This window comes from Talpa europaea, assembly GCF_964194135.1.
Source record: "Talpa europaea genome assembly, chromosome: 11".
Classification (NCBI taxonomy): domain Eukaryota; kingdom Metazoa; phylum Chordata; class Mammalia; order Eulipotyphla; family Talpidae; genus Talpa; species Talpa europaea.
This window is the reverse complement of record NC_140078.1, coordinates 73,838,735-73,861,778: the sequence shown is the minus strand read 5'-3', so window position 1 is coordinate 73,861,778 and position 23,044 is coordinate 73,838,735. Positions and strand designations below refer to the sequence as shown.

General features: G+C 51.8%; 1 protein-coding gene across 5 annotated transcripts in view; it reads right to left on the bottom strand.

Moving 5' to 3' along the window:
* Positions 1–11,088: 11,088 nt before the first annotated feature.
* The window catches only part of ZDHHC3 (zDHHC palmitoyltransferase 3), a gene marked incomplete at both ends in the record, with an annotated part of 31,502 nt that continues 19,546 nt past the window's right edge, over positions 11,089–23,044 (bottom strand). For 4 of the 5 annotated variants that reach the window (XM_084248284.1, XM_084248281.1, XM_084248282.1 and 1 more), the window contains 2 exons: positions 19,927–20,240; positions 22,627–22,757. In XM_084248284.1, coding sequence (XP_084104410.1) covers positions 20,082–20,240; positions 22,627–22,757 — 290 coding nt within the window. Of the gene's footprint in view, positions 11,350–19,926; positions 20,241–22,626; positions 22,758–23,044 lie in introns of those variants that run through there. The other variant, XM_084248280.1, reaches the window with a different exon arrangement.

Below are 23,044 nucleotides of genomic sequence, written 5' to 3'. Positions count from 1 at the left end.
CCTGCGGGTTGTCATTATCTACAGCGCTGTTGATTCTCACATTCCTGGGCCGAGGCAGGTGCTGGAGACCATGTCATTGGTCTGTTTCATGTGTGGTCCTTAACACCATCATGTGATTGTAGTCCTGTTGCCTGACCAAAGCTGGTTTGGGATCAGGGACCGGCAGGGCTTTCTGAACGTCATACTGATGTATCAAGCCATCCATGTTGTGCTTCTTTACCGTGGCAAGAGAAGAAAAGCTGGATTAATAAATACTTTTTTGTAAGTTCAACCTATCAGATCTGGAGTCTTCATTGTTTCAAGCAGTCTGAACTGCCAGTCCCGGAGTGGAGGAGGCAGGCTGGAGCTCCTGCCCGAGAGCCCCAGCCTGGGTTGAGCTGCTCTCCTTCCTGCAGAGCCCGGCCTCTGCACGGATGCCTGCCTGCGGGCACCTGGCCGCCTCCTTCAGGAGGGTCTGCCTGTTCTTTTGCTACTTTTAAGGAGAAGAGCTTGATCTCATGTTGGGGACCTTGTTTTATTTTACTTACTAGGAAAAGAAACTGGCCCAGAGATTGCTCCTGCCCGTCATTTCACCTTGACGCCTCTTCTGTCCTTTGGTTTTCTTCCCCAGATTCCCTGGCGCTTGTGGCTTACCCCATGTGAATGTGATTCCTAGTTAAAATGATGAGTGTGAGGCCTGCATCCCGGTGACATGCTCACCTGTTCCAGTTTCCCGGGGGCGCCCTCTCAGCCCTCCTGAGTCTGACTTTTAACAATCTCTGCCATAGGGAGGGGCTTGGTGGCCAGCAGGTTTGGGGAGAGAAGGGTCTTATCCAGACTGGCCCCTCCTCCCCATGCTTGGCCACCTCCTTCAGTCACCTGGCCTCTGTCTCATTGTACAATTGACAGGTGAGCTTTCTACAGCTGTTCCATGGCTCTGGGTTAGATTCTGGCCCTAGACCACCTCTCAACATCTCTTTTGCCACCTCCTCAATACAAACATCTGCATCTTAACAGTTTTGAAGCCCACCAGCCCCATACATTTGCCTTTGCCTTAGCCTTGGATTCCCTTCACCTCTCCCTGGTAACTCCTACTCTCCTTCAGTACCACCAGGGCACAGTTTGCTGCTTTTTTGAGTTCCCACAGGGGTCAAGCAAATGAGTCACCAAATGTTAATCGATGAACCCTATTTAACAATTGAAGCCTCTCTGCTATACCATGATGGAGGTGTTCTTCTTATTCCCATTTTAGAGGTTATGAAACTAAGGCTCAGAGAGGTTGAGTACTTTGTCCAACGTTACACAGCTAATGAGTGCCAGAACCACATCAGCCCGAGTCTGACTCCAGGGCATGGCTCTTAATCCCTTACTGTCCCACTGCCACACTAGAGAGCCCAGAGAGGCCTATGGAAGAGGAGCACATTTTACAGAGTCAAACGTCATTCCTAACATCTGAGCCCTTTTCTTTCTTTTTTTTTTTTTTAAAGATTTTTTTATTTATTCATACAAGAACTGGGGTACAGGTCAGAGGCGCGGGAGGGTGAGAGAATTCACCAGAGACAGAGTGGGGAGCAGAACAGACCGACGAACTGCAGACACTGCTGAGAGGAACAGCAGGCGAGACAGGAGTGGTCTGCCTTGCCATGTGGGATTCTCTCTGGCCAGCCGGGATCGAACCCACACCGCAGAGGCTGTGGACAGCTTCACAATGTGGCGCTCAACCTGCTGTGCCACCAGGGAGGCCCCTCTTTTCATCAACCACCTCCTACCTCCGCTGAGGGTCCCTGATGTTCCCTGGATCACATCAGTTCTCACTGATGTGTCTGCTACATCCTGCCTTTCAGGAAGACGAAGACAATTTGGGGCTCTGCAGACAGGGCCAGACCCAAAAGCTCTTGAGAGTCAGTGTCAGGCCTCCTGGACAATCCCGAGAAGGACAAGAAGTCCATCTTGGAGCAGACATTGTCCTGAAGGGCCCCAGCCTCCCCTCCAGACAGCTGCTGAATACACAGCAGCCTGGGTGTGGACCTAAGACCCTCTCACCCTTGGTTCAACAGACAGGCCTATAAGAGGAACTCAGGAAACAAGATGTCTCTCTAAGAGGAAGATTTGTCATTGCACAAGAAGCAGAGACCTCTCGTCAGCTAAGAAGAATGCTGGGGAGTCGTCACTGTCGCCTTCTTCGTTTCAGATGTATATTAGTTTGATAAACAACATCCACATCTGGCTTCCTGGTGAGCAGATGGTTTCCTGATGGCTTGAACTTAGTTTTGTTGTTCTGGAGTTTGAATTCCAGCTTCAGCAGCCAGTGCCCAGTTAGGTCAGTGTTACTGGTTTTTTGTTGTTTTTTTTTAAATTATTTTACTTCTTTATTTTAGAGTACAATTCTATAAAATTTTTTTAAGTGTAACTGCAAAGTTTTCAACTATCACCATGATCTAATTCCAGAACATTTTATCACCACAAAAAGAAACTCACATACCCCCGAGCAGTCTCTCTCCATCCCACTGTCCCCCAGCCTCCTGGTACATACTGATCTGCCTTCCGTCCAGATGGACTTGCTTATTCTGGACATTGCACCTCAGTGGAATCGCACGGCACGGGGCTTTTGTGTCCAGTGGCTTTTGCTGGCGTCCGTGCGCATCCATGCAGGTATCGGTACTTTGTTCCTCTTGGTGACTAGTATCCCACTGTGCGTGTGCACATTTTGCTTATCCCGTCTTCCTCTGATGGCCATGTGGCTTGTAGCTACCTTTGGCTATTGGGAAGAAATCTGTTAAGGATTTTTGTGGACACATTTTTGTCTGGACTTGCATTTTCAATTCTATTGGATTTATACCTAGGAGTGCAATTGTTGAGAGATGTAATTCTATGTTTAGCTCTTTGAGGACCTGCAGACTGTTTCCCACAGCAGCCATGCCATGTTATGTGAGTGCTTAAGTTTCTCCATGTCCTTATTATGTCCATCTTTTTTATTATAGTTGTCCTGGTGGCATCTCATGATGGCAGTGAAGGGGAGAAGTGATCAAACTCTAAATAATGCACTGTGAAGGCAGAGGCCATAGGATTTGCTGATGAGTTGAATAAGGGGTATGAGAGAAAGAGAGAGGATGCCTTTGTGATTTTGACCTGTCCAATTTGAAGAATGCAGATGAGAGCAGGAATGGGCAGGAATGTCAAGAGCTCACTTTTGGGCCTCCCCTGGTGGCGCAGCGGTTGAGCGCTGGGTTATGAAGCTGCCTGCAGCCTCTGCAGCACTGGTTTGATCCCTGGCTGCGGGCGAGGGTCCCACATGGCGCGCAGACCTCTCCTGCTGCGCCCGCTGCTCCCCTCAGCAGTGTGTTTCATCAGTCTGCCTGTTCTGTTCCCCGCTCTGGCTCTGGTGAATTCTCTCACCCTCCTGGCGCTTCTGACTGTACACAGTGATTGTATAAATAAATAAATAAATAAATGTTTTAAAAAAAAGCTCACTTTTGAAGCTGTTCATTTTAAGATGCTTGTTACACTTCCGGGAGGAGGTGTTTGGTAGGCAGGAGGGTAAGGGGCAGTCTGGAGGCCCTCAGCATCCAGACAGTATTTGAAATCATGACTGGATGAGTTCTTGGAGAGCTTCCCCTTTTGCTCAGGGGTCCCAGAGTTTTTATTATATATTTTATTTATACATGTGTCATTCATTGACATGTCTCAGAACCACAGGCAGCAGCTAGGGTTGAGTAGTGAAAAAATGCCCCACCCAGGCTAAGAGGAAATCCTGATTGGGACTCTAAAGAGGCTGGGATATAGGTTGGGCTGAGTTCCTTATTTTTTATTTATTTATTTATTTATTTATTTATTTAAAGAGGCATGCATTTTTATTTATTTGTTTGTTTGTACATGCACTGGGTACAGTCAGAAGCACGGGAGGGTGAGAGAATTCACCAGAGCCAGAGCGGGGAGCAGAGCAGGCAGAAGGACCGGAGTACACTGCTGAGGGGAGCAGCGGGCGGCAGGAGAGGTCTGCGCGCCATGTGGGACCCTCCTCCAGTGGCCGGGAGCAGCCGGGGATCGAACTGTCGCTGCAGGGGCTGCGGGCAGCTTCGCAACCCAGCGCTCAACTGCTGCGCCACTGGGGAGGCCCTGGGCTGAGTTCCTTAAAGAGTCTAACACGATTGCTGGCAACACCAGAAACTAAGAGCACGGCCTGGAACAGATTCTCCCCTCTTGCCTTCAGACAGGCATGGCCTGCTGCCAGCAGGTACTCACTGGCTCGCTCTGACTTGTGGTTCTACTTCTCTGCTTTAGCTTATCAGAAAAATATGCACCTGACTCCCACAAGTCTCCCCCTAAATCCCCCAGCATGTTATCCTCACTTGCACCTTTAAGAATATTCTACAAGGGCCTCCCTGGTGGCGCAGCGGTTGAGCGCTGGGTTGCGAAGCTGCCCGCAACTTCTGCAGACCCGGTTCGATCCCCGGCTGCTCCCGGGCCACCGGAGGAGGGTCCCGCATGGCGCGCAGACCTCTCCTGTCGCCCGCTGCTCCCCTCAGCAGTGTACTCCGGTCCTTCTGCCTGCTCTGCTCCCCGCTCTGGCTCTGGTGAATTCTCTCACCCTCCCGCGCTTCTGACTGTACCCAGTGCTTGTATAAATAAATAAATAAATAACAAATCTAAAAAAAAAAAAAAAAAAGAATATTCTACAAGCTGTCTGTGGAAAGCCTGGGCATTGTGCCGCTGTGGACCTTCGACCTGGCTGAGGCTGACTAAGCCCTTCCTACAAATGGCAGAGATAAGCTCTCTGGGACATTGCACTTGGCACACATGTACAAGTATTTCTGAAATGGGAATTCCCAGGAGTGAGTGCTGGTGCAAAACTGCTTCTGGGAGAGAGTGTGTTAATTTGTGCTCTACCAACAGATCTTTTTGATCTGTTGAATAAATCTAATGGTTAAATAATCTCATAGTTGCTTTAAATTGCATCAGATGGTGCGAGCTAGACTCTTTTATGTTAATTGACTATCTCCTGTGTAATGTGTCCTTCCCCTGTTTTTTGGAGTCACTTATTTTTTCACATTAAATTGTGTATGGGCTTGATAAGAGTGTTATGTGTTGCCAATTGTTTATCATGGTTTTCTTTTTTTTTTCCAACCCCTAGGATATCTTCCACCATTAGAATTTTTCAACTTTAATGTCAAATTTGTCAATCCTTTCCTTTAAGGATGCTGGGTTTCCTGTCACCCCAGGTATATAGCAAGTTCTCCTATGCTCTTTCTACAATGTTTGGCTTTATTTATACTATATATATATATATATATCCATAATTTAATGTCTGGGGGTCTGGAGTACTGTAGAATTTTAATTTTCTCAAATGATCTATCATTCCCTAGCTTTGAAATGCTGCTTTTATTATATAGTTAATTCCTATATATAGCTGTGTCTCCATGACTCTGCTTATGGAATTTGTCTTCTCCCAGTGCGTGTCCTGTCATTCAACAGACTGCAGTTCTACAGAGGTAGGCAAATGTCCTCCCACCCCCATTTTTCATCTTCATAGAACTTAAAAAAAACTGTTGGGGGTTTAGATTAGTACTGCTTAGAATTGATTGATTGATTTTGGGGGAGAACTATGCAAAATGGGGATATTGAGTCGTCCCCTCTCCGTGTGTTGTTCCAGCTACTCAGGTCCCCTTTAGGACCTCTATAAAAGTGTTTTTTTTTTTTTTAAATAACTCACACATTCCTAGTTGGATTCATTCCCAAATGTATCTGAGTTTGTTGTGAATGAAGTATTTTTCCATTATTTGTTCCATTTGCTTGCCGGACCAGCAAGAAATTAATTACTGATTTTGATAAGCTGATATTTCTAGCAAAGGACTTTACTGAACTTGAATGGCTTGTTCCTAAGAGGAGAATTCTGCTGGCCGACTTCTTAAAAGACATCCGAATATTTGAAGGAGAAGCCAGTGGACCGCTATTCCCGTCGACCAGGGTTTCCCAGGCCTTCCCAGGCTGACTGCACGTCATCTGGGGACTTGTGAAAATGCAGATTCAGGTTCCACAGGTTGGGGCTTGCCTCAGTTCTTGCAGGCTCGCCAGTGTGCACCCCCGGCCACACTGTAAACAGCAAGAGGCTAGGTGATTCCTTTGTGGGACTCATCATAAACCAAGTACTTCTCTTGGGTTTCACATAAGACATACATAACTCACGCTGACGCCCGTGAAGCAGGAACACCTGTAGACCTAGACAGGCTTCCCAGGAGGGCCTGTGAGACGTCAGAGCTGGACGAGCTTCGAGAAAGCAGCTCTTCAGCCACCTGGATTTCCAGCTGAGATAGCTGAGGTCCAGAGAAGTACCTGAGTCATCAAACCCCTCATAGTCAGGCCCTAGATTTGGGGGGGCCAGATGTATTCCCAACTAACCAGGGGGCTGACCTTAGCCTCAGAGACTAGACCTCAGTTTCCTCATCTGTGAAATGGGGACAGAGATGTTACCTGTGCACACCACAGCACTGACATGGGAGTGAAATGGACAGGAGGATGGCACACGCGCCCAAGGGGACCCAGGTCTGTCTTGCTCCAGAGCCATGCTTATGCCCAGTGTGCTCTTCTCCCAGGGCAGATGTGAATGGGAAGGAGGTCTGTAGCCCAGAGGCACAGACTCAGATTGACAAGGCTAGTTGGTAGGAACAAGGAGGGCAGTGGTGGACATGGAGGCGTGTGGTGGGCAAGCAGGAATGAAGGAGACTGTGGCAGGAGCTGCGGGGGCTGCTGCTTACCTCAGCTAATGGAGGCCACATAGGACCAGGGTCCAGCACGTCAGGGTCTTCTGGGTTCCAAACGAGCCAGAGGTTGTGTGTAGCCCTCTACACTATTAAGCTTCTGGATCTGACAGGGTAGCAACTAATTCAAGTTGTGAAAATTACTGTGTGGCTCAGACACACCAAGTTCTGAGGCTGAACTTGGTCATCAGCCTGCCAGTTTACAACAGTGCTGCCAACAATGGTGATGCTGCCAGCGGCCCCCACCCTGGCTGCACATTCCAGCCCTGACCAGCTGTGGGGCTCCCAAACCGTGGGGCTGAATCATCAGTGTTTAGTGTAATCTCCCTAGGTGTGCCTTGTGGTACCCAGAGTGACGTCTGCTGTGCCCTTAAGGGGCTAGGATCTTTTAGGCATGGAGCTCAGGCCGGGGAGCTGGGCCCCTCACACAGCTCAGCCCCCCACCTCCCTAGAGCACCCTCAGCTGACTGCACGTCTCTGTGTCTTTGAATTTTCCAGGACATTGTAACCTGGCCAGGTCATCCAGAACACCCCAGTGAAAGCTGGATACAGGAAATGTGTCATCAAATTTACTTCCAATGAAGTGAAAGAGGCTCATGCTGAGATTCTTCTCATCACTGCCTGATGCTGTGGAAACACAAGCTGGGGCTCTGAGCCCTGGCTGAGGATTTCAGCATTTCCCACCATGGGCCTACCTTGCAGATGACTCAAGTACTTAATTAGATTTCAGATAGGTAGATTTGATTAATCATAGAGGGTAGATTTAAGAGCCAGCTGGGGGGAAGATAAGGCATTCAAAGGCCAATACAAACTATAGGAAGCCAGGCCCACGGGGCCAGGCCATATGGAATCACAGCATCACCTTTTTATAGCTAGAAACATTCAGCTTGGGACATAAACACAGACACACACACACACACACACACACACACACATACATACCTGAGTCACCGCCTCAAAGAACCTGACCACAACTGCCTACAGTCAGGCATCCAAGCTGGATTCCTCCCTCAGAGCCATAGGCTATGAGAAGCCAGAGCTGCCCCACTGGGGCCCCCTGAGAAACTGCCACCTTGTTAGCCTAAGGGTTCACCTGCCCTGGAGGCGGCTGCCCAATAGTCTGCTCCCATCTCCCATACCCCGAGGGTCCACTTTCCTGTTCTCAGAAGTCTCGGGCAGGCCCAGCAGAGGGAGACGCTGAGGCCAGCAGCACCCCCTCCTCTGGAGCAGGGTCTCTGGGTCCCCTGGAAGGAGGCACCTCCCAGTGCTGGACTGAAAGTCCTTCTGTTAACTGAAGCTGCTCCTTTTTACTGCCCTCCAGAGACTTGCTCAGATGATCACTATGCTTTTAATTACACTCTGACTGCTTTATGATGACTACGTGGTTCCCTGGGTCACTCTTTTTTTCCTTTGAAAAAACCTCCTTAGGTATCTTATGTGGGGATCCCTTGGGCGCAAGGAGCCACTGGATCCTCAGAACTGAATGGGGCTTTTTTCTAGGCCCCATTCAGCATGTTCAGCCTGTCAGGGTCTGTCACTTCAACTGGCTAATACTCTACCAGGGGCAAGCTGTGGGGTGAATGAGGGTTATTTTGTGTGTAGCTTGCATGACATTCAGGGGTGATGCACTGGAATCTAAAGTCAAAAACCCTCCTCAATCCTGGACACTTCACCCCCAGTGCCCACCTCCCTGACATACAGTAGATGCTCAATAGATGCTCGTTATACAACAGGCTTTTCCTTTTCCTGCAACTGTGCCATACATTTGTCTCCCACAATGGAAATGGGAGAAAGGCTTTTCCTAGAGGTGCTGTGACAGGGCCTGGGGTGGGGGAGATGCCGTCCAGAGGTCCAGACTGGAATGTCCTGCTAAAACAGAAGACGCCAGCCACTGAGGTTGAGCAAAGAACTTTATTCAGAGAAAGAGGCAAATGTTCACGGCAGCCTCCCACCTCCCGGAAGGCCCCGTTTTGCCGTCAGTGTAGTACTGTGTGAGGCTAAGCAGGTTATGCAGTCATCTGCCTCGGAGAAAAGGCCACAGGTCTCTGGTGTGAGGACATCGGGCTCAGGGCTGAGTTATTGCCTACACAATCCTGGCAGGGCCCAGTCCAGCCCCTCCCAGAACGGGTTTGGTGTGGCTGAGGTCTCACCTGGAGTGGGGCGCAGTGCGGTGGCAGGGGCTGGGGCTCACTCTGCAGGTAAAATGCCTCCCCACCAGCCAATCTGAAAACCACCGACTGGAGCAGCTGAGTACCTCTGCTTTCAGGCCAATCTGGCCCCCTTCTTCAGGGGCATGTGGTTTTGCACACACCTCTGACCTCAGGCCTGAACTTAGCAGGCTGACTGTCAGCAAACAGTGAGCAGTAAGGCCTCTTCCCTCTTCTAACCGCTGCTTGTTTGGGACTCCCGCGGGTGGGAGTCTCTGGTAGAGTCTGGTAGAGTCTCTGGTAGAGTCTGGTAGAGTCTCTACCTTCACAGGTAGAGTCTCTGGTATACAGTTTAATATACTGGCTCCCTGGGGCTGCCTGCTGGGTTGGGACAACAAATGGCAGGCTGCCACACATAGACTAGCTCTCTCCCAAAGTGGTGGGCACACAGCAAGCTAATGGGCTTCAGAAGCAGCCAGGGCTCCTTACACTGTCCTTAGTGAATACTAAAGCTGATATGAACCAAGAAAATGGCCTTGTGGCCTGGCTTGTGTGTGGAAGGCTGGGGCCTTTCTGGTTGCTCTGTCAATGCTGGAGTCTGTTGTGCCTCTCGTGGGACGTAATCAGAAAATTCTGGGCAGGGAGCAGCAGAGGTGGCTGTGTGAACACTGGCCCTTCTGAGAATTAAGCCCAGAATCCGGTGGGCCATCATGTAGACCGGGGGTCTGAGAGAGCCATGCCCTTCACAGAACACCCAAGGACACCAGCCGAGCACGAGGTCTTTGCCTGGCTCCCCTTCCTTCCCACTGCCACCACCGCCGCCTTCCCAGGTGGCCTGGGCTTTGCCTCCAAACACTGAACTTCTCCCATTGAACTGGGGCCTTAGGCTCCTGTGGGCCAAGACTCATGCTCGTTTGTCTGGAGGGGCCCTGAAACAAAGACTTTGCACAGGCAGGCTCTGCCCCAGGGCCTGAGCCCCCACTGACCTGGGGGCAATAGGCCAAAGAGCAGAGCAACGGCTTAGGCCTGGGGCGGGAGTGGGGAAGCTGTTCTTATACCAAAGCGTTGCATGAATCTGCCTGTGGACTTGGTTGCTTCATCAACCATTGGAAAGGGGTTTTGGAACCCCAGGGCCCCTGTTCGGGCCTTCAGTGATAGTGGTAGACTCCTCGGGCTTCAGATGAAATGACCAGGCTCCAGGCACATCCTGACAGTGTGTGCGTGTGCCTGTGGTTCTGCTCGTCTGTCTTCCCGGTTCACCAATTTGTAGGCCCTGACCACCACCCGTCTTTTCAGAGACTACATGGGCACTCTCTTGGGAGAACAGTCAGGAATTCTGCTCAGCCATGAGCATGTGTGTTGTTCGACTCTCCAGGAGGGAAGGTCAAAATGCCGTTCTCAGGAGAGGTCAGAGTCCCAGTAGCTCTAAATAGGTGCTCCCCCTACTGACGCCCACCTGCACCGAGATTTGCGAGGGGGCAGATTTGCAGCACGGCTGTCTGACTCAGTGTTGACTCTAGTGTCATGGAAGGGAGCTAGGTTTGGGTGCTACGTCATACTTCAGGCTTGACGACCTGGGCGGGTCTGCACATCTGCGTGTGTTGGCCCAGTGCTGGGTCCTCCCCCAAGCCCAGCCTGATCTCCAGGCCTTTCCCCTAAAGGGTAGACAGGCAGCAAGGGGGGCTCTTTCCAGGGCGCGAGTGGGACCCTCACAGTCTCTCCAGGCTGGTGTCTCCTGAGGTCAGTGTCCCGCCCCGGGCCCCCCAGGGCAGCTTGCCCTGTCCTTCCAGCATGACCGCGTGCCTCGTTCTTAAAAGCCAGGAGCCAGGACCTCGGCTTCCCAAGAAAAGATAGATATCCCAAGAAAAGTCAAAGTAAGTCCCTTTCTGCCCCTGGGTGGCCCTGTTCAGAGCTTCCTTGGCTGGCCCAGCCTGTGCAGGCTGACGAGCCCTCTCTGGGCAGATTCTTCTCAGACGAACCGAGGGGAAGATTTTCATCCTTCTCTGACATCCCACGTCCACCCCCACCCCCACCCCAGCACGGAGGCCCTCCACAGGGCCAAGTGTCACGGAGGGTGTCGATGGGCGACGATGGTGAGTGGCCTGAGGGGAGCAGGGGACACGGCCTGCCCGGGAGCCCCGTCGCCACCACGCAGCGTACAGGAGGACAGGGGGGTTTCAGCGTCTGGCCCTCTCCCCGCGGCAGCATCACTCATCTGTCACCTCCACACAGTCCTGGTCCTTCCTGTCCTCCGACTGCTCCTCCGTGCTCTCCGTGTGCTCGGTGTCCGACAGCGACGTCGCCTGCCGCACCCAGGAGTCCCTGTCACTGATGGGCTCTGGCTGACATGGTGTGGAGAAGGGGCTGAACCAGCTCAGCGAGAAATCCCCACCAAAGGTGTCTTTGATCGTCTTCCAGCTGCCCGTGTGCTCCCTGGGCTGCTGCTTTCGTTTCAGGCGCTCAATGGCCTGGAGGGACAACGGGATAGAGTCAGCGTGGAACGGGACAGGCATCCTCAAGCACCTCCGGCCCTGGCACAGCGGAGCCCTAAGATGGGCTGCCAGGCTGCAGCCTGCTGTGGGCCAGGTCACAGCGGGGCCTTTGGGGCCGATGGTGGGAAGCGCCCTAGAGCAGTGCAGCAAGCAGAGCCTTCACAGGGAACTGGCCTGTGTCCCACGCCCCCACCCCAGGAGTCCCTTCTCCCCTCCCAACGGTCTGCCCAGCCTTGCTAAATAAGGCCTCCTGCTGTGCAGGGGCCAGCTGCCGAGTGGCCAAGGGCCCAGGAGTCACCTTCCCAGGCATGAGCTGGGCCACCCACCCTGCGATCACTGAAAGCAGGCGCCTCCCTAAGTATTCTGGGCCACTCCCCCACAGCAGGTGCAGCATACTTAGCAGGAAGGGGGGCAGGTGCAGGAGGATCACAGGACACACCAACACATGAGATAAGGGGGCAGACATGTGTGCATGCAGCTGGCAGCCAGAGGGCACACGGGTTCACCGTGGAGAGGCGAGGGCTGGTCTGGTCATGCAGCTGACACGCCCCATGGCCTCTCCCAACCGGCCCACTCACCTGCCTCTGGGTGTTGGCTGCAGGTCAGCCAACGGGCCACAGAATAAGGGTGTTGGGTAGGGGGAAAAGCCCAAAAGAGTTACAGACAGCCAGGCTAGCTCAGGCCCTTCACACCCTCCTCAGAGGCTTTTACCCTGCACCAGGACCTCTGACTTCTTCATCTCTTCTGGAAACCAAGGGGATTTGCTGTGGGTTTATGGGTACTGCTCATTCCCATGTCTCTGTCACCTCAGAGCATCTCTGTGCACCTAGATTTAGGTTTTCTCTTGTTTTTCACATAAGTTCCTTACGTAATTGGTGTAATCCTGCCTGTTATGCAGAATGACAATTGGAGGTGCACACACACGTGATCTGACCATACCCTGGGCCAGTTCTGTGCTCACACTCGTTCTGCCCACACCACCTAAGAGACTAAGCTTCAGTGCTTTTGGAAAAAATTGCTGTTAAAGACTCTGAACTCAAAGCATCTCTTACAAAGAGTAAAACAGTAACTCTACAGTAGGGAAACTTTATAGATACATGAACCAAATCAAAGTTAACAAAACCAATAAGGGGCCTCCCCGGTGGCGCAGCGGTTGAGCGCTGGGTTGCGAAGCCGCCCGCAGCCTCTGCAGCGCTGGTTCGATCCCCGGCTGCTCCCCGGCCACGGAGGAGGGTCCCACATAGCGCACAGACCTCTCTGCACTGTACCCAGTGCTTGTATAAATAAATAAATAAATCTTTAAAAACAACGACAACAAAAAACCAATAAGGATATAGCTTATCAACATCTCGCAACCAGGAGGGCACACATCAGGTCAGGAGGCCCTGCCAGGAGGCACAGCGCAGAAGGACAGGGCACAGAATGCCTGGCCTGCAGCCTCCGAAAGGCTCAGAGTCTGATGGAAATGTATCGGACCCAGATGCGAGTTTTATCTCAATTTAAAAAAAGGGTCAAGTTCATGAAAGACAAAGACTGTTGTGGATTGGAAGGGACTAATGAGACATGGCGCATGATGCAACGTGGATCCTGGAACAGAAAAGGATATTCCTGGGATGAGGAGAAATCTGAATAAAACACGCAGATTAGCTGACAGCATTGGATTGATCAATTTCCAGGTTTCTATGTTTGCATAATGGCTATATAAAAATGTTTACAGTGAAAAGTCTGAGGGGAAGTTGGTGCTCTTTGCTCTATTTTAATCAGCTTTTTGCAAGTCTGAATTTATTTCATAATAAAAAAAGTTAATTTTATAATCAGAAAAATGCTGTTTTAGAAAGTGGACCTTGACGACACAAGTCTTGAGGGAGCCCCTGTGGGTCCTGAGCACAGGGTGCTCGGATCAACCCCTCAGCAGGCCTCTCCACTTAGTAGGTGGCTGACTTTGGGGATCCTGCATTCCTTCCAGGGTAATTAACCCAGTTTCAGGGGCACAGAGGGGACACCCAGAGGTGACAAATGGCTGTATCCACACTGAGTGTGAAGTCTCACGACCAGCCTGAGCAGAGGAGGGTGTCAGCACTGACCCTGAGCAGGTGGAGAAGTAGAGGTTCAGAGAGGTCACGGTCATGGGCAAAGCTTGTCCTGGCCACACATCAGCACCAGGACTAGAGCTGGTGTCTTTTCTCTGCCCAATGTGCTTTCAGGACAAGGCCCTGGTCTGCTGTGCTGGTCTTGAGGGTAGCGAAAAGCCACAGAAGAAAAAACAAAGAGCACATGGTACTATTTTTCATCCTGGTGGCACGTTCCCATGCCAGAGTTCACGGGCTACAATCAACTTCCTCTTAACTCGTCAAAACCTTCCCGACGGAGCCTGACCTGTCCACCACATGCAGCTCCTCGGCAGTGAGGTGGATAAAGAGTGTCAGCTTTGACTCAGGAAAGAAAATTCTGCAAACGAATCTGCTGCATCAAAAAGGACTGAGAGTCTGGACTCTCCAGCTCAGGCAGTGGGGCTTCTTCCTCCTGGTAGGACTCAATTTTGAGTTTGGTGGGATTTGAGCTGTCCCGAGGCAACGACCTTAAACTGGAGGTTAGCAGACGTGGCGGTAGCCCCCTCATCTGGCCCAAGTAAACAAGAATGGCTGATTCCTGGTGAGGCGGCCCGGCCTAAACCAGCTCCTCTCACAGAATGGGTGTGAATTGGGCCTTTTGGGCCTCCTTTGCTGGGTGACACGTGAGCTGCGATCTATAGACACACCACCAGTGCCCCACTGTGAATGTCCTGAATCTAAAGCAGGGGGAGGCAGAGACCCAAGTCTGTGGTCCATACACAGGTTGCCTCTGCTCCCTATGTCGTCCATGTATCAAGTCAGAGAAGCTAATGGGCTGTCTCAGAGGTGGCCAGATGACCTGGGCTCTCTGCTCAGTGGTTTCACATTTGCCGCCCACAGTAGTAAATCCTGCGTGCATGTACTCACAGTTTCATGAACCAATATGTACCTTACAACGTGTAATTTATTTTTTTATGTCTTTCAAATAATGCTTTGCAAACTAATAAACTGATTCACTAATCGCAAACAGCTGTGACTCACGGTTTACAAGGTACAGCTTTAAGAGTTAACATCCACCCCACCACAGTGTCTGGGCGCCAAACTGACATTTACATTATCTCATTTAACCCTCACCTCGCCCTTGTGATTTAGATGGCCATCCTGACTTCACAGATGCGAAGACTGAGGCCTACTGACTGCTCGAGTTCACACAGGAAGACATCACCCCAGCTATAAAGGTTCAGGGGGTATTTTTTTTCCCTGTCAGAGCATGTGCTTCCCCCCGATTTTGCAAATGCTACTCTGGCTTGCTTTTCATAAATCCTTGAATCATTTTCATTAGCTCCTGTGTGCGAGGATGGAGGGGCTCTGGAGGCTACTCGGCTGTGACAGGTGATCACACGCTCAAGACATTGATGAGTTTTTCTTGTGGGAGAGAGTGGGACCATGAAGCCTTCAGCTTCTGTTTTACTGTCAATGCTTGGTCTTCTAGGAGGCTATTCTCAGGTCAAATATGTACTACAGGTGCAGGGTAAATGAGATGCTCAGGCTTTTACACCACCAGCCTTTGTGGCTATCACTTGCAGCCTTGAATGCACGAGGCGCTTGGGAGCATGGTCACGGGGCACGCAGGCCTGATTGTGGACACCTGGAGTGTGGTGTGGGCACGTGTGAGTGGGCACACCTGAGCCTGGAGGCGGAGCTATTAGGGCAGCGTCACAGAGGATGGTATGCAGAGGAGAGGACACTAGAGAGAGTAAAGATATGGCGGGCGCTGGGAGGCCTGCCAGCCCTCCAGCCCTCCTGCCTGCCCTGCACCTGGTTACCTCACTACAAATGGTGGAGAAAGATCATTAAAAGCCTGAAAAAGCCACTGAGGGCTCTGGACTCTGCTCTACCCGGCTGTCTGGATCCACAGAGAACCTGCCCCGTGCTTGCTTCACTACCAGAGGGTACAAGAAAAAGGCAGGTGGGGATGAGGCCCACAGATGGAAACCAAAGGCTGGGACACACGCATGTGCCCGCGCTGAGCCGATTCCTCCCGGGCCACCACTCTCCCCTGGCTCCACTCCTCCCCTTCCCTCCCGGGGTGGTTTTTCACCCGAAGGGCCCATGGCCGAGAAAACAGTTGGAAAGATGAGACGTGCAGAAGGACCGCGGGACAGACTAATAATCGGCTCCTCTCCATTCATTTGCTGTGAGGCCACATGTAGGGTAAGTGCTCTGGTCAAGCTTTTTACGCCGCTAGTCTCTGTGGCTGTCACCTGCCGCCCTGATCGTATTGATGCGGGAGGCGCTTGGGAGCGTGGGCTTGGGGTGCGCGTGCCTGATTGTGGACACCAGGAGTACGGGTGTGGGCCAGCGAAAGTGCACACCCGAGCCTAGAGTCAGGTATATGGGGATGACGTCACTCAGACAGAGGATGGCTGTGGGAGGATGGGTGGTGTGACTATGGGAGAGGCAAGACTACAAGAGTAGGCCAGAGAGGGCCTAGGGAGGAGTGAAAAGATTTGCTGGGGGGCTTGGTTGCTGCCAGCCTCCTGGCCCTTGGGCCTCCCTGCCTTGCCAGCCTACAGGCTTGCCACTACACTGCAGTTAAGGGGAGGAGAGGTGAACAGTCTGTACACCCATCTAGTACCACGCTGGGCCTGGCAGCACACAGGACCCCAGCAGGCATCAGGGACCACCTGTAGGGTCACCCCCACAGGCCCCAGTAGATTCTAACTCAGGCGCCTCAGAATCACCTGCTAAAATGCAGACTGCTGCGCCCCACCCACCCAAGAGTTTGAGTGGTCTGGGGTAAGGCTCCAGAAAGTACATTTCTTTTTTTAAATTTATTTTTAATTGAGGCAATACTAAGATCCCCCAGAAGGTATTGCCACCGCAGTGAACCCATCACCAAATCACCCCTAGTCGACCCCCATGGTCCACTGTGCTTCTTCTCTCTTTGTTCTTGGCCTTGCCCCCCACCCCCCTCTTGATCTTGGGATGCTGCAGTTCAAGAGTCAACGAGAAAGTGCATTTCCAACGATCCCTGGTGATGACATTGCTGAGGGGCTGGATCACACCAAGTCATCACCAGCAAGTTCCTAGTCTAGCTAAACCTCCCTCTCCTCACATCTGATACTGGGGTCCCCCTTCTAGATTAAGCCCCTTCACCCCCTGGATAGCTCACCCCCCCAGGTGGATGCTCCACAAGCCACGGCATGAGACAAAACCCACTAGCCTGGCCAGCAGAGCCCGACACAGCCTCCCGAGGACTGGGGTTTTTGCGTGATGCCAACCTCAGGAAGGTGTTCCATAAATGTTTGCTAATTTACCTCATCTGCAAGCTTTCTGCACGGGGAAGGTGGGGTTAACTTTCTAAGAGCCTAGCCAGGATGAGCTAAAGCTGGTTATTCGAGGTGTCTCATTTTGGGTTCTTCCAAGGAAAAAAGTATTAGAGATACAATTCTGTGACACAAAGGAGATGGTAGCAAGTGTTCCTCTCCCCCAGGTCACCTTGCGTGTGCGAAGAGGCCATGCGAATATGCAGAGATTTGTTTGGGCCTCGCCTTCCGCAGGCCTGGCGTGGTGGCTCTGAACATAAACCCGCAGCTGACAGGCAGGCAGGAGTGACTTAGTCCACGCCTTGCCGGGTCGCCGCCTCTTCCCTGCTCACTGCCACCTCCAGAGCCCGCGTGCCGAGACTGTGGTGCTTCCGGCTCGTTCCCCATGTGTGCAGAAGGCCTGTGCCCAAGTAAAGCGCCGTTGTGTCAAGATGTCCTTTCCACTAGGTGTCTGGGAACATGGAGGCGAGCTCGGGGACAGATGTTCCCACGTGGACGCGGGCTGAGGCAGTCGCTGTCGCCAGAGGATAGCCACGGCCCGTAGTCACGGTGCTCTCGGCAAATTGCTGTCCATCTTAATGAAAATGCAACAGGGAAAACGCAGGGCACCTTGGTCGATCCTGTCTTCCAAGTCTCTTTCACTGTGGCCCGAGGGCTGGGCAACTTTCATTCTTTCAGCCACAGGGATCATAGAAACCCAGAGGCAGAATCATGCAGAATGTGGGAAAGAGCCGTCCCCTCTGGGGAGGAGAGAGGTAGTGCGCTCAGGTTTCAACAACCAGTTTCTATTTTCAGGACGCCACAAAAACTCAATACTTCTTTAACACTATTTAGTACACCCTTTAGAACTTCCATGGGGGAAAGAATCAACTTGGGTCCCTTGAAAAAATGCCCTTGAAGAGAAGGTATTTTGAAGGCATCGGAAAGATTTTGGACATTCTCCCTCTGCTCGCAGGAGACAGAGCCATTAGTCACTTTCTTACAATAGGTGGACTGCAACAAGTGGGAAAATGTGGGAAACACATGCCATAGGTTTAAAAAAGCGTTAAAACAAACTTTATACCTCAGCCTTCACTCTAACTTAAACAAGCTTAATAGAAGTCAAAGCTAACTTAGAAAAGGTGGCGGAGCTCTTTGGTTAAAGGCGGAGGCTGATGGAGAGCCCCTCACGGCAGCTCACCAGAGCTGTTTGTGGAGATTTGCAGTGATTTCCTTTGGCTTGATGTCTTCTGCTGGGTGGACAGAGGAAAACGGGCCTCTTCCCCATGCCTGACCCCAGGGAGCAAACTGCACAGACTTGGCTTGTTCTGTGGTAACTGAGGGCCCATCAGCACGAGGGAGGGGACTGAGGCTGCAGAAAGCCAAAGGAGAGTGGGCTGGTGGGACAAGCCTTGTTCAAGAGCAGAACCCTAAATGTCCTTTAAAAGTGTCAAAATAGAGGGCCTCCCTGGTGGCACAAGAGGTTAAGACGCAGCACTGTGAAGCGATCCGCAGCTACTATAGCATGAGTTCGATCCCCAGCCAGGAAGCTGACCCACATGGCGCAGCAGACCTCTCCTGACTCACCCGCTGCTCCCCTCAGCAGTGTATTTCAGTCAGTCTGCCTGTTCTGTTCCCCACTCTGTCTCTGGTGAATCCTCTTACTCCCCCGCACCTCTGGCCTGTACCCATTTCTTGTATGTTTAAATAAGTAAATCTTTAAAAAAAAATAAGTGACAGAATAAATGCTCACTCAAGAGAGGGCGTATAAATACATGTCCTTTAAAAGGAATGAATCAAACACCCAACAGAACAATCCCATGTTGGCTGGTGAATCCGCTCTCCCTGCAGGGTAACGTGGTGAGAGAGCAGAGCTTAATCAGAACAGAGTTTGGAAAAGTTTTATTGCATTTTGTCTCCATGTGGAAGCACTGACAGAATTGAAAAGAGGCAGCAGGTTCCACTTGTCTGAAAAATCACGCGGCTAGATTGACTCCCTATCCAGGACTGAATTTAATAAACCTTATCCCCCGCCCCATCCCAAGCAAAAGCTAAAAAAGGTTTGTGGCGATCGCATAAGAAAAATCAAACCCACGTGTAAGATTTCACAGACGGTCAGTGTTCAGATTTCAGTAGGTCTCCCTATCTGCTCAGCCCCCATAGGCCTCAAGCCTTCCTCTTTCAAACTCGAAGACAAGAAGTGCCTCCAGATGGAAAGGCAACTCGGCCTCGGGGTCGTAGGCTTGGGTGCATCTGTCTGCTGATGGCAGAGAACTCGACGGCCATCTACTGACTTTAAAAATTTGGGGGCTGGAATGTCCCCCTCGCATCATGGTCGCCCCACGTCAGGACAACCGTCTCCCAGGTTAAAATACAAATAAGACACAGCTACGTGCACATGTATGGGTCTAAAACATCCGAAAGTGAACCCACTTCAAAGATATACAAAATGAAGGAACGATGGCAGGAGCTGCATGTTGGGGACTGTGGCTGTTTTATTGGGCGTGGACACAGTTTAACATTTTGTGTGGGGAGAGAGAGGTAGGGTGGTAAGAGTAGAACAAACAGGGAAATGCAGCTCGCCTGAAATTGTGTAATTTTTTCTTCTTGATTGTGTAAGGCATTTTGAACTGGAAAAACTTCTTTGCTTCACATTTTCCAAATAATCAGAGGGAACCTAATTGGTAATTCACAATACAAATAAGACCCCCTTTAGCTCTCTCCCCAACCCCCTAAAAAGTCCTGTACACCCCAAGCCCATAAAGTACAAGGCAGGCAACCGGCTTCATGAATTAGGAGGCAAACCGTGTTCATCTGGAGGCTGACACTGCTGTTTCAAGGGCCCTCCTGAGGGCCCCGGCCCTGCCCCCTCAGGGCTCAAGGGGGAAGTGTCCATCTTCCATGAGGGTGTAAAGTCCCAGCGGGGCACCGGTCACTGCCTCCTGGGCAGGGGGAGGTTACAGCCTCCTATGCGTCCCCACCAGGCATCTGGATGGGTCCACAGCGTCACGCCTCACTCAGTTAGTACAAGTGGGCACGGCCTGGAGACAGCACCCTCCACGTTAGTCATGCCAGACAGAAAGCAGAGAGGAAACCAGAGGCCAGAGAAGTGATTTTAAAAAGGAAAAAGAAGAGCAGCTTCGGTCACCAAAAAATAGAAAAGGATGATCTCTTAAAAATAAAACATGGGCCCATTTTTTTTTCTCTGCAATGCTCAGCCATTTTACTTGAGACATAAAAAGTTTTAGAGTAGTTGCTCTGCTGTGTTCAGTTTAGACATTCATGAGAACGGATCGGACGGTGCTGTGATGTGGTTTGTGTCTGAGTGGCAATGCTGGTCAGGGGTCCTTCAGACCACATACTGGTAGGGGTCTGCCTTCCCTTGGTCTGGCGTGGCAAAGGGGCTGGCCCAGCCTAGAGAGAAGGGGTGGCCAAAAACGGCTTTCATGTTCATCCATTTTGTTTTTTTAGCCCATCTTCTCTCTTCCTTTTTCAATTGTTCTATTCCCTGAAAATAAGAACAATCATATTTTCAGTCAAGCACTTTATTGCTGTGGTTTTTGGGGAGGGATGTCCATGTGAATGGAATAAATGCTTCCTTTTGAAACCACGAAACTAGTCGCTACATTATACATTTTCCTTTTCTTTCTCATATAAAAAGTGTTTCTCAAGGAAAAGTCATGCCTTTTTTGGAAGGGTGGGGCCAGGCAGATATTCACAAGTCCTTCCAGGAAGGGAGGGAAAAATGAGCAGAATCAGTGCGCACGTAAGCCGTCCCTCCTAGTTATGCCGTGCGCTGTGTTTTGTTAAGTGGGGGCGCACGGCAGGGCCGCAGAGGCGCTCTGGCTGCGCTGGGCTGTGTGGACGTGCTGTGAAGGCTTCAGAGCCAGAAGCCTCGGTGCTGGCGGGGAGCTTTCGATCACGACGGCCAACGATGGCCCGTGATTAGTGACAGGTTCAGAGGAAGTCTGAAGCTACTATGACCACTTTGCAGACAAAAAAAAAAAGGAACAAATCAAATAATCGCTCTGGCGAGGTTAGTCTCACCAGCTAGGGAGGCCTGGAAGCACCCACTTAGCAGGGCAGGCGAGGCACACCGGCGAAGGTGGAACAGGGGTGAGAGACCAGGTGAGAGAGACATCACCAGAGAAGAGGAAGGAGGAAGAATTAGTTTAGGTTAAACGAGCCGCACGGATGACCAGTCAGCCTCCGTCATGGCCAAGGTCACGCTCATGCTCTTTCCAGGAGAAGCACGACAGCAGCCACCTCAGCAATTGTTTCGGAGCCTGTGCCACTCCCCTGCTAAATCTCACGAAAAAATGGCAGGGCGGGGAGAAAGCGGATTCCTCTCTTGCCCTTTCTTCAGCTGGAGAAGATCAGCAGGCAGGGCCTGAGAATGTGCACCTGCCCGAAAAACAGGAGAAGGGGCCTGGCAGGAGCCAGGTCAGGGGTCTGTCTGCCATGGTCTCATGAGGTGAAGGAGCAAGGGCAGGGCCTGAGGGGACAACCCAGGCTGAGCCCTTGATTGGCGCCCGGGAAGGTTAGGGGGTCAAGGGAAGACACCTTTTTTTTCCGACGAGCTGCGGGCCCTTTCCTCCTTTCCTTTCCTTTCCGTTCCGTTCCAGTGCAAATCCCTTTAGGAACGGCCTCGAGAGGGAAGAACACGGAGGACCAGGGCCTTCAGAGTTTTCCTTCTGGCTCCCCCAACCCAGGGCCCGTGTGGCCTGGTGACATTCCAACAGTGAGCGGGCCCAACAGTCACCTCTGGGTTCCCTGCAGGTCTCACACAGAGAAACTGGTCACATTTACTGCGGGCCACGCAGCTGGTTCTATGCCATTGGCTACTGATTTTACAGAAACTCTTTTGCAATGATGGTATTTGTTATATAAGAAAAAAAGCTGTTGAGAGGCTTTTAAAACATTGGAAATGGCCACAGATCCATTGAGGGCACCATCGTTCTCTTTGGGGCATGAAGATTGCTGTCTTCCTATGTGCTCCAGCTAGTACTGCCTACCAACGGGCCAAACACCCCGCAGACTCGGGCACTGTGGAGGGCTGTCTGTTGAGAGCTGCCGCTGGGGACCTTGAAAGCCAGGGTGGCTCATGACCTCACGACTCTGCTCCACACACTGGAGCTAAGTGCTTCCCTTCCTCCTAGGGCTCCTTATCTAGGCCTCAGAGTCAAAGAAGAAATGCTCTGTATGACGCCACAGACTGACCCTCTTTAGGCTTTTGGACACGTTAGGAAGGCTGGGAGGTGACAGCAGTGGCACCAGGGCAACGGATTCCAGTTGGCTCAGCAGTGGCTTTGGAGCTCCGGGGAGCTGCTGAGCGAAGGGGCGAGTGGGTGTGGGGGATGGGGAGAAGGCAGTGGATGAGTTCCAGAGCAGGGCCAGGTACAGATCACCTACAGACCAGGTGAGAGCTTGCTGCCCACTGCTCCGGGTTCTCAAACCTACCCTCAGGACTGAGTCACGAAGTCACCTCTGGGAAACTAACCCTGTCTGTGCAGCCTGGATCAGGGCACCCTTGTCTGGTTTCCAGACTTATGGCTCCCGGACAGGAAAGGTGTCCCAGTGTCAAGCAGCATGACTGTCAGAGTTCAGTGTACAAGACAGCACCGTGAAGGGATGGAAGGACTCGTGGCCAAAGAACCTTTCACCAAAGCTGTTGCTATGACCTGCTGTGCTGGCCCCAAGAGGGTAGGGGTTGAGGGGGTGGTGGTGGTGGGGTGTGTGTGTGTGTGTATGTATGTGTACACACACACCCAGGGTCACTGCAAAAGGAGGAAAGTGTCCTGTAAAGCCAGGGCCTGGCCGATGAGCTTGCGGATCTGACCTGTGAAGCGTCTTTCCCCGGGTGCAAGTGCATAGGCCGTGCAGGCGCCACTTACCGTCTCGTCTGTGCAGATGGAATGCACCTGGGTCCCAAACATTACTGATGTGAAAATGAGGAAGAGCAGCCCTTCGAAGCACAGCAGGATGAGCAGGATCACGGTGGTGGGTGGCGAGAAGGAGCTGCACTCTGAAAGAGAAGGAACTCATGGGGCTCAGGGCTGCCGCCCAGTGCCCACTGCCCTCCACCCAGTTCCCCCATGGCTCCCACTCTGCCTCCTGCCCTGCAGGACTTTCTCCTGGGTGCCACACACCTCTGGCCTCCAGGCCTCAGGGAGAACCATCCTGTCCCACACCTAGCTGTACCCGCGCTCCCTCAGGGAAGACCTCTTCCACAGGCCAGGTGTCTGCCGGGCTTCCCTCTTTAACATGCATCATTCCTTGCTCCTCAGTAGCAGAGGAGCTGGGGGCCTCGAG